The sequence below is a fragment of the Bison bison genome, unplaced genomic scaffold (genome assembly GCF_000754665.1).
Source record: "Bison bison bison isolate TAMUID 2011002044 unplaced genomic scaffold, Bison_UMD1.0 scf7180017863978, whole genome shotgun sequence".
Taxonomy (NCBI): domain Eukaryota; kingdom Metazoa; phylum Chordata; class Mammalia; order Artiodactyla; family Bovidae; genus Bison; species Bison bison.
Window position 1 is genome coordinate 379,003 of NW_011494550.1, and position 11,279 is coordinate 390,281.

Genomic DNA, 11,279 nt, shown 5'->3' on the forward strand with positions numbered 1-11,279 from the left:
GCCACATAGTCAATATGCTTTATGTAAGTACTTTGCACAGAATAGGTTCATTTTATTTAGAGCAGTTGACACACAGCAGGTATGCTTTATGTAAGGCATGTGGCACACAGTGGGCATATTTACATAGAGCAACCTGCACATGGTAGATGTGCTTTACAAAGATGACCAAACTCACAGCGGGCATGCTTTGTGTACAACACTTGGCATACACTAGACAAGATTTATACAGAGTATGTGGCACAGTAGATGCACTTTACATAGAGCATCTGACACATAGTAGGCATGCTTTTTGAGGCACCCAGCACAGAGTAGGCAATCTTTACATACAGTTGTCTGCACAGAGTAGGCTTACTATATGTGGGCTACTGGCACGTGTCGTGGTCTGTATATGGGTTGGAAAAGAATTTCCAGACATGAGGCAGAATGAGAGAATATTTTATTAGAGTAGGAGATGCTTTTAGAACAGCGGGCAGGCTCAAAGAAGAGCTGAACCCTTTCACAGGCTAGTAGCCAATTTTTGTAGCCTCAAGACAGAGAAAATTCCTGCTGCAATGGTGGTATTAGGTGATTGGTTAGGATGCTACGTGTGTATTCAGTTGCGTCTGACTCTTTGTAACCCCATGGAATGTAGCCCACCAGGTTTCTCTTGTCCATGGATTTCTCAGGCAAGAATGTTGGAGTGGGTTGTTATAGGGTGGACATTTTACCTAACATGGTGTCAGGAAACCAGCCAGTTTAGGTCCAGAGGTTCATGGCAACAGTTGCTATGGGACTTGGTCATTTGCAGAGCGTTTTGTCCTATGACTTGGCATAGGGCTCCAGAGCATACACTAGCACAAGTAGTAGTAGCTAGCCCTTTTCCTTCATTCCATCTTTTTGGGCGCTCTTGATCCTTACCATCTTCCTGTAGAACCCTTCTCGGTCCCCCTCTCAGGGTCTTATCCAGCATCCCATTTCCCAGATGGGAATACTGAGCCCACAGAGGGTACACATAGCCCACAATCAGAGCGAGGGCAGGGCAGAACACTCCCAGCTCTGCCCTCCCCAGTGTGGACCCTGCTCTCTCTAGGCCGCTCACAGCCTCCAGGAGCCCTCTTCCAAATGGGCCCTTTATCTTCTGAGTCTGATGCAGGTAATCCCCAGTCAAGCCGGTTTCTCTATTCCTGTTCTGCAGCAGTCACATCTCACCCCAGACCCTGGGCTGCTTGGAGACACAACCTGAACTCCTGCCAGGCTGTGTGTGCTCCCAAAAGCCTGAATTTTAACAGTTCTGAGCTTCCTGATTCCAGGCCTGGAAATGGTGCGTGAAGGCTTCCTGACCCATGTGTGGAGAGGAGCTGCAGAGAGCTTTGCCCTGCCCTCCTGTACATGTGTTTGCCTACCACACACCGGCCTTGGAAGTGCAGGGGTGGCTGTGAACCTGGAGGCCCAGAGTCACCTTTGTCTGCACCACAACTTGCTCACGTGGAAGGTACTGAGTCCAGAGGAGCCAGTGTCCATACAGGGGGGCAGATCCTGAGCTGATTCACAGGCAGCTCCCCCTCCCCCCACCCTGTATCCAGACAGCTTCCGGGTAGGGAGGAAGTAAAGAAGCTGTGGGGATTGGCTGGCTTAGCCCGGCCCCTGGCAGCTTCCTCTAGATCTGGGGTCAGACCCAGCCATCCCAGGAGGAGGGCAGAAGAAGTTGTGTGGGACAAGCCAGCCCACACGGAAGGTAAGAGGCTGGGGGTTCTGGCCCAAGGTGGGGAAGGTATATGCCCAAGGCAGGGTGGCTCCAGGGAATGAGATGACCTGGGAGATGAGTGGGTACCAGTGTGTGTGTGTGTTTGTGTGTGTGTGTGTCTGTCTGTCTGTCTCTGTTTCTCCCTCTTCCTCTGAGTTTGTTTCTCCCTCCCCTCTCCCAGTCCCTGTCTGTCTGTCTCTGAGCCCTTCTTGCCCATCCCCAGCACTCCCTATCCCTGCCTCTCCCTCCCTTGCTCCTCTCTCTCTATCCATCTCTGCCTCACAGCTCACCATCACTATCTCTTCCTTCATCCTCAGAACTCACCCTCCACCCCATCTGACCACAGGATGCTGGAGCTGAGCCTGTCTTGGCTGGGACTCGGGCCAGTAGCAGCCTCCCCATGGCTGCTGCTGCTGCTGGTCGGGGCCTCCTGGATCCTGGCCCACGTCCTGGCCTGGACCTACACCTCCTACAACAACTCTCTCCGCCTCCGATGCTTCCCGCAGCCCCCAAAACGTAACTGGTTCTTGGGTCACCTGGGCCTGGTGAGTGTGGGCAGCAGATTGAGTCTGGGAAATCCAGGTAGATGGACTTCCTGGAGGTCAGGAATGGGGCTCAGGTTTGAGCTGGGGTCTAGGACAGCAGAGAAGACAGGGAAGCCAAGGAACCCCCTCTTCCCTCACTCATTCATTCCTCTACTCTGCCATCGAGACGTTCTCCACATCCTGTCCTTCCAGTCCTAGCCTGCTTTCGGGTCCATTCCCTGTCTGACTTCCACATGTTATGCGCCTGATAAGATTCACTGTCCAGCGTCTGCTCTGCACAGGGCCCATATCCTTGTGTCTTGTTCTCAGCCACAGCTTTCCTAAGGGAAATAACTACCACCTCCCCATTCCCACCTACAGGAGCACAGCTGCCCACCCCCTCCCCTTTCCAGGACCCCTTCCTCTAATTTAACTATCATCCCTCCCCCGAAGATGTCCCAAAGGGCCTGTTGCCCAATCTAGATAAAGTCAGCTACTCACTTCCTCTTTCAAAAGCCTTCTTAGACCTACCCCACCTCCACACCTGCCTAGATTGTGCCCCAGACTGATACTTATGACTTGACCCCACTCATGATTAATGAAACAGGTAATCATCCAATTACTTAGTAACCACTTCCCAATTTGATGATAGTTTGGGGGAGCAGACACTACAGTGCCCAGTCCAGGACTGGAGCGATGTAAGCGCTCAAAATAAATGCTTGATGACCGAGGTGATCAACTTGCCATCACCTCCCTCAGTCAAGGTCAAAGGGATTATATTCAGCTCCCCCTATCTCCCAGACAACTTTTCCTTTCATGCCTGGGATGAGAACTACAAGTTGGGGGAGGACTTATTGCAATTACTATTCATTAAGGCAAAGTTCACAGTGGAGGGTGTCCAAAGCTCACCACAAAGATTTGCTGAGGTTCCAGATCTTCAAATGGTCTCAGCGAGCCCTGGAAGCAGCAGGAATGTTACAAAGTTCTCCAGTTCTGCCTTCCCTGCCTCCAGGGCTTGGCTGTGGGGACCAGTTCAGTCACTCTTCTGTGTGACTTCAGCTGAGCCACGCTCCCTCTCTGGGCCAGTCTCATCTAGTGCTTTGAATCCTCACCTTAGGGCCTTCGGATAGGGGAGCAAGTCACAAAGGTGAAAGTGTTTTATGTCACCTGCCTAGAGTACCTGAGGGTATTTGTCAGGTTTGAATGGAGCATCGTGAGGGAGAGGGTGCTTCACTAGGAGGCTACCTGCACTTCTTCCCCTTTGAGGGGATATGGCATCAGTTTCTTCTTTTGAAAATGTCACAATTGAAAGGCATGCCCATAACTTGCAGAGAAACAGACAGGATGCACTCTGCACCGAGCCTGATCAGTGAAGGTTATAGTCCATGTTCCTCCTTTGGTTAATAGGCAGAGTTCATGTCTGTCTCTGGGGGATGGCCAGGGCTATAAGGTCAGAGGTCTGCAGAACCCTTGCCATGCAAGAAATCAGAAGCCATGTGGAGCAGGAAAAACATGGGAGGGTGTTGGACCAAAGCCCATTCATCCTGCTACCCACAAAGCTGCCCACTGAGGATCTCCTTCTTAGATTGCCCTTGCACTGGGACCACTCCCAGGACAAGAAAAATGTGTCTTCTCAAGCCAAGATTTGCCTCCCTGTGGGCAGAGAGCCTGTCTTCTCCCTGTGCCCTGGGATAGACCCTTGGGACTTAGAGAGCCTCCAGGTGCCTCTTTCCCCCAGAGGGAAGGAGGAAGCAGAGATTCCCTCCATCTGTATAGGATCCCACACTCTGTCCACCTCAGTGGACTCTCCTTCTGTGAAGTGATGGCCCTTACCTTGCTTACAGGTTCCCCCCACGGAGCAGGGCTTGAGCAAAGTAACTCAGCTGGTGACCAACTACCCTCAGGGTTACTTGATGTGGATGGGCCCCATCATCCCCCTGGTCATTTTCTGCCACCCTGACTTGATCCGGACTTTTGCCAGTGCTTCAGGTACCCAGGCAGAGCTGGTGGTGGTGGGTGCCATGATACACCTCAGGACTTCCAGCCTCACCCCTGCCAAGCTTCCATGTGGCCCCTACAGGACCCCAACCCCCTTCCCCTCCTCTCTCTGCCATCTTCCTCTTTCCTTCATGTATTGATCACTGCCATCTCACATCCTCCTCCTTTCTCTCACTGCCATTTACACCCCACCCTGGTGTCCTGGGCAAAAGACAGGACATGAAGATTCAGATTCAGGCAGAGAGATCTGTGACCTGGTGTGGTCAGGAATTGGCCAGAGGGAAATGAGCTCTGCAAACCCAGAGAAGAAGCAAGATTCTCTTCTAGGGGATGCTGGAAGGATTCCTGGAGGAGTAGTTGGAACTGGGTCTGGAACGACGAGCAGAAAGTTTTTAAAACAGAGTATGGAGTGATGCATGGGCATCCATAACATCCCAGGTCCCCTGCCAGACCTTCCCTCAGTCCCCACCTATCCCCAGGTGCTGAGCAATGATGGCTTATGGCTAGTGTACATATAAGTTGCTATTCCCATGACATCTACCTCTCTGGTGGGTCACTTTATTTTCCCCTATCTTGGAGCTGGTCCACTTCTAGATCAGTGCCCTCCTTCTCCAGTTGCCAGGAATCTTCCTGAGGAGGCTCCACCCCACCCTGGCTCTCTTCCCTTGTCCCCTACCCCTCCCATCCGCAGACAGATGACCAGGCAAGCAGGGGAACAGGCAGCGTGTAACAGAAACCTGAGTTCAGACCCAAGAATGCGGAGTGAACATGAGAAGGGCCTTGGCTCACTCTGGCTGCTGAAGTCTCCTTCAGCTGTTAGTGGTAGAAACGCCACCCCGTATGACCTATGGAAAGAAAAGGAATCAAGTGACTATAAAGTCCAAGGAGGGGTATCTTCAGACCCAAATCTATCCATATCTATATAATGTCGTAAGAAATCTGTTTTCCTTGTTTAGATCTCTGTTCCTCTGTGGTGGCTTCCCTATCATCTTGGTAAAACTGAATCCAACAAGCTCAACCCCCATGGAAAAGTGAGCTCATTGACAACATTTTCAGGAAAAGACACAGGATTTCCCTAGCCTGTGTTATAGGACCCATTCCTGTGTCCCTGAAACTCTGAGTACCCAATCTTGGAGGTGGTTTAAGGGTCCTCTAAGCTGTTGTTTTGAGGCTCAGAGTGATTTGATGGTTAAGAACACAGACCCTGGGTTCAGATAGATGTGGCTTATTGTCTCAAGCTTATTGTCTGAGAGAATGTGGGCAACAGACTCCATTGTTCAGAGCCTCAGTCTCCTTATCAAGAATATGGGAATGGAAGAGAAGTCAGGGGAACACGGTGTTTGGGGTCCAAACAGAAAAAGACCCTTCCTATCCCTATATTCAAGGGACCCCAATTATCATGTAAGGAGGATAAAGGGAGAGAGGGTGGCAGGAGGCTTAGGACAGAGGAGCAGCTGCTGGAGGTGATTCACCGTCCCAGCTCTGGATCACTGTCCTGCAGGTCCTTCCCTCTGGCAGCCTAGAAGAGTGTGAATTGGGTCCTATTTGTTCTTCTCCAGATTCAGAGCTCAGAGGAAGGTCTCCTGTACACTCAGGGCCTGGCCAGCACCTATGGGGATGCGTGCTGCTGGTGGATGGGACCCTGGCACGCAATCATCCGCATCTTCCACCCCACCTGTATCAAGCCTGTGCTCTTTGCTCCAGGTAGACGCCTCCCTGGCCATAGCTTGCCCATTGCCAGGGTCTCTGTGTTGCCTCTAGTTGTACAAGTGACCAGGATGCAGGCAGAGGGGGGCATGGCAAAGATGCCACTGTCTCCCACTGCAGAATCCCAGCTGCATGCTCTCCAGTCACGTCTGTGCAATGTCTGCTGAATGGCCACGTCTGATCAGATTTATGTTTCTACGTGGATTCTGGTTACAGTTGGTGTATGTTATATCTAGTAATACCTGGTATATGTTTAAATATGAGTTCAGAGATGTTCTCAATCATGTCTAGAGCTCATCTGTGGCCAAGGACATTTGAGGCATCTTGAAGCCTCTCTGGTTCTTGTCTGAGATGCTGTTAGAAATTGCCTGGTTCTCCAGTTGGTCACTTCTGGGTGTCTGTCTGAAGTCTGGAACTCCAGGGTCACTCTGAGAAATGCCTGAGACCTTATGTGAATCTTGTCTGATGCTTAGGATATGTTTGAGTTTTGCCTGGTTCAGGTCTGTGTCATCAGTGTATTCAAGTCCTGTCTGGAGTCCACGTGGGGCACACTGAGGTGATGCCAGATTGTCTTGAGGCCCATGGCAAAGCATCCTGTCATGTCATCTTGTATCATTCATGGTATGGCCTTGTTAGGACTTGTTAAGATATGGGACCATGTCAGATGTCTCAGAAGGGGTCAGTGCTGGGGCAGATGTGGTGTCCTAGATCCCTGTAAAGGTGTTTTGTAAAGTGATAGACCATACTTGTGAGGTAGAAGATGCAATGTCCAGTCATATGTCAGGTTGGGGTGTGTCTAAGCACATTGAGATGTGTCTATGGGCCCTGCCTTTGCTCTGTTCTGTGCTGTGGCCTGGTCTGGTCTGGTCTCCTCTCCCCTCCCAGCTTCCTGTGCTCTTGGTCCCATTCTGCTAAGTTGGGCTTGGAGGGGGAATGCTGATTCTTGGCTGGGAGCCTCCACTCCCCACTAAAAGACCCTCCCCTCCCCATCTCCTTGGTCCCTGGTGGTCCTCATTCATATCAGCTGCCATCGCACCCAAGAATGTGGTCTTCTACAACTTTCTGAAGCCTTGGCTGGGTGAGTAACTATGAGTGAAGGGGGTTGAGGGTGACTTTGGGGAACCAGGGGAAGGTCTTCCTTTGCTCACTCCCTGTGGCTGTCTCTGCTAGGGGATGGGCTCCTGCTGAGTGCTGGTGAAAAGTGGAGCAGCCACCGTCGCATGCTGACACCTGCCTTCCACTTCAACATCCTGAAGCCCTATATGAAGATTTTCACCAAGAGCGCAGACATCATGCATGTGAGTCTCTTGAACCCAGGGTCCCAGCTGGAGTCTTGGGGAAAACAGGGACTCAGAGACATCTTGTCTGGATTTCTCCCTCTTCTGATTGGCTTAAGTCCATCGTTCGTCCTTTCTCAGCCTCAGTGTCCTTGGCTATATAAAGAATGTAATATGATCCCTGCTTTGCAGGGTGGTCAAGATGTCCTGCAAGCTGAGCTTCCCTGGTGGCTCAGATGGTAAAGAATCTCCCTGCAATGCAGGAGACCCGGGTTCAATCCCTGGGTCAGGAAGATCCCTTGGAGAAGGAAATGGCAACCCAGTGTTGCCATTCTCCAATGTTCTTGCCTGGAGAAGTCCATAGACAGGGGAGCCTGGCACGCTACAGTTCATGGGGTCACAAAGAGTCGTTCATAACTGAATGACTAACACTTTCACTTTCAAGATATCATAATGGAGCCACATCCCTGGCACATAGTAGATGCTCAGAAGGTGTTAGCTTCTATTTTACCTTCCCAGAAGCCTTAGAATCTTGAGACATATTTGATGGTAATAATTAATATGAGTATCAGGCAGTAGTTGTTTCTGAGTAATGAATCACTTGAAAACAATAAGGATTTAGTATTTACAGCAAGACTGTGAGTCAATTGGGTGGTTTCTCTGGATGTGGATGGGGCCACTCATGTACCAGTGATCAGCTGAGGGTCTGGTCATGCTGGAATGTACCCTGCGGTACTGCAAGACTCAAGACTGAAGAAAGAGCTGGAGTCTATAACACAGACATACATCAGTGGTTTAATGGATAAGAGGATCTTATGTGTCTGAAGCAAAGTCCTGGAGTGATATCCCATCATGTATATCTGTGGCTGACAGCAAGTATGTCAGCATTTACTGATTAGGCTCCATGAGTAAGAGGAAATGTGAGTAGGGTGTAGGTGAAGCAGGGACTGGTCAAGCATGGGATGTACAGAGAACAAGAGGACAGCTGTCTTGGGTGGCCTGACCATACAGATAGGAAGCATTGCTGGTCTGGGGTCAGTCCTCTCACAGGTTTGAAGCTTGGTTGGCTGTAAGCTGATCTAGCATGACCTCAGGGAGGGTAAATAGACTTACTTTCATGGGATTCTCTCCCTTCAAAAGGCATCTCAGGCTGGTTCATATGGTAGACGTAGGGTATGAAAAGACTGAGAAGAAGTGCCCTTTGGGGTCTAGGTTTGGAATGATCACCTCATCATTTTCACTGCAGTCTGTTGACCAAAGAAAGTCCAGGGCCAGCTCAGAATCAAAGGATGGTAAAAGAGGCTCCACCTCCAAGTAGAGTTACTGAAAAATTACATTGCAAAGGGTTTTGATATATACATGGGAAAGTAAAGAACTGGAGCACAGGCTTGAAGTGCCTGTGATTTTTTTCATACTTGCAAGCCCATAAGAGAGCTTGTCACTGTTTCTTGGATTCTGCCAGGATACGTGAGACTCCTAGGTCACAGACAAAGGACAGTTTATTACTCTTGGCACAGCAAACAGCATGTGCTTTTTGTTGGTTTGCATTCTTCTTCCAAGTCACCAAATCTCATGCAAATAACACAGGTGGGCTTCTATGGATGCCTACTCATATAGTATATTATATCACAGGGGAGGGAATATTAGTTTTAGGAACTCTGTGACATTTATAGCAGTTAGAAGCAAGCTTGATATTTTCCAGGGGGACACATTACCTCACTTATCAAGGTTGTTTGCTACAAACACAACTCTGAGAAATGGTCCAGGTAAAGAACATAGGGGTCTTAGAACTTTTTGGCAAAACCAAAAAAAAAAAAAAGTGCAGGAGTACTCAGGGCCCATGGAGGACTATCTCTATTAACATAGGGATCATTTTCCTAATCAACTTATAACAATGAAAATGATGAAAACTAACATTTGTTAGCACTTACTTTATGAAAAGTTGACCAATGGTGCACAAAGTATGAGCTCAACAGATAAAGAATCCACCTGCAATGCTGGAGACTCAGGAGACGTGGGTTTGATCCCTAGGTTGGGAACATTCCCTAGAGGAGAAAATGGCAACCCACCATACTATTCCTGCCTGAAAAATCCCAAGGACAGAGGAGCCTGGGGGGCCACAGTCCAAAGTATCAGACACAGAGTCGGACACGAATGAGTAACTGAGCACACACTCATGCACATAAAGTATAGTAGGTAGAATCAGGATTACAAAACCCAGACCTTCTGACTCCCAGTCATGGAGACTTCATGTCCTAATAGTAACAGTTTTCACTCCTACATGAGCCTGGTCCTCCCTGGGGGTGAGTGCCTCGGACCAGGAGACAGAGCCCAGGAAGTGCATCTTGGTATCTGGGGTTAGGAAGGGGCACCAAGGAGGCAGTTCTCAGCCTCAGCTGTGTCCCCTTCTCTGTTCAGGCCAAGTGGCAGCGTCTGATCATAGAGGGCCACACCCATCTGGACATGTTTGAACACATCAGCCTCATGACCCTGGACAGTCTGCAGAAATGCGTCTTCAGTTACGACAGCAATTGCCAAGAGTGAGTCTTACCCAAGGGCCTGGGGAACATGAGCCACAGACCCACGGGAGTAGATGGGTGAGGGAGGGTTGACCAGGACAATCAGAAAGGTCTTCTTGGAAGAGGTGGGTCAGATCTGGACATTGAAGAACAAGAAGGGGAACGAGAAGAAGCCATCCTTTTAGGTGGGTAGAACTGTTTGATAAAGACCAGGAGGCTAGGAGGAGCACGGTATGTGCAATAGTGAGGCGACATCTTGGAGATAAGGATGGAGGCATTGGTATCTTTATATTTTAAGAACATTCTGAAACCAAAGAGGATATGAACTTTCTCCTGGGCTTTCCAGAGAGCCATGGAAGGTGTTTGAGAATAAGAGGGTTCTGTTCAAAGTTTATTTCAGACATCAGATATTTCTTGCTCTCATCCTGTAGGAAGCCCAGTGACTATATCGCTGCCATCTTGGAGCTCAGTGCCCTTGTGGCAAAACGATATCAACAGATCTTCCTGCACATGGACTTCCTGTACTACCTCACCCCTGATGGGTGGCGCTTCCGCAGGGCCTGCCGCCTAGTGCATGACTTCACAGGTGCTGTCATCCAGGAGCGGCGCCGCACCCTCCCCAAGGAAGATATTGATGACTTCCTCAAGGCCAAGGAGAAGACCAAGACTTTGGACTTTATTGACGTACTCCTGCTGACCAAGGTGGGCTCCTCTGGGATCTGAATTCAAGAAGCAGTATAGGCCTTGGGAACTTGATTTAATCAAAGTTAAACTGGATTGAACTGGATACAGAGGGTGCTGGGGAGCCATGTGAGATTCTTGTTGAAGGAAGGGCTGGGTTAGGGGTAAGTTTTAGAGATGACCATGTGGAATGCACAGGGCTTCCCTGGTGGCTCACAGTCAAGAATCCACCTCCAGTGCAGGAGGCCCAAGTTCGATCCCTAGGTCAGGAAGATCCCCTGGAGTAGGAAATGGCAACCCACTCCAGTATTCTTGCCTAGAGAATTCCATGGACAGAAGAGCCTGGTGGGCTTCAGTCCATGGGGCTGCAAAGAGTCAGACAGGACTGAGTGACTAACACACACACATGTGGGGTGCAGCCTGCAGGGGACTACTAAGTCTGAAACTGTGAAGGCCTGAGATTTTACTCTCCTTCCCAATTAGTAAGTTAGTCTACTACAGAAATAGACTGTATATATCCATGTATACATAGAGAATACTGGATCATAAGAATCCATTTATTACTTATAGCAGTAACAGTAACCAGAGCAGAATGGTATCTCTGCTCCCCCATTCCCAAATTCCTCTGAGATCTCCATGATTTCTTTATCTTCCCATGTAGCCATACTTGACATTACAGAAAAAAATACCTTCAGTTTTCTTTTATTTTTTTTATTTTTAATTAATTAATTAATTTTAATTGGAGGCTAATTACTTTACAATACTGTACTGGTTTTTGCCATACATTCACATGAATCAGCCATGGGTGTACAGGTGTTCCCCATCCTGAACCCCCCTCCCACCTCCCACC

At 49.3% G+C, this 11,279-nt stretch overlaps 1 protein-coding gene across 4 annotated transcripts in view; it reads left to right on the plus strand.

Moving 5' to 3' along the window:
* The first annotated feature begins 1,521 nt into the window (after positions 1-1,521).
* Positions 1,522-11,279, plus strand: part of LOC104984300 (docosahexaenoic acid omega-hydroxylase CYP4F3-like) — a 32,306-nt gene continuing 22,548 nt past the window's right edge. The window contains exons 1-7 of one of the 4 annotated variants that reach the window (XM_010833976.1): positions 1,522-1,714; positions 2,041-2,268; positions 5,805-5,949; positions 6,977-7,030; positions 7,123-7,250; positions 9,648-9,769; positions 10,180-10,450. In XM_010833976.1, coding sequence (XP_010832278.1) covers positions 2,071-2,268; positions 5,805-5,949; positions 6,977-7,030; positions 7,123-7,250; positions 9,648-9,769; positions 10,180-10,450 — 918 coding nt within the window. In that variant the 5' untranslated portion in view covers positions 1,522-1,714; positions 2,041-2,070. Of the gene's footprint in view, positions 1,715-2,040; positions 2,269-4,091; positions 4,237-5,804; positions 5,950-6,976; positions 7,031-7,122; positions 7,251-9,647; positions 9,770-10,179; positions 10,451-11,279 lie in introns of all 4 variants that reach the window. The other 3 variants (XM_010833978.1, XM_010833975.1, XM_010833977.1) reach the window with 3 other exon arrangements.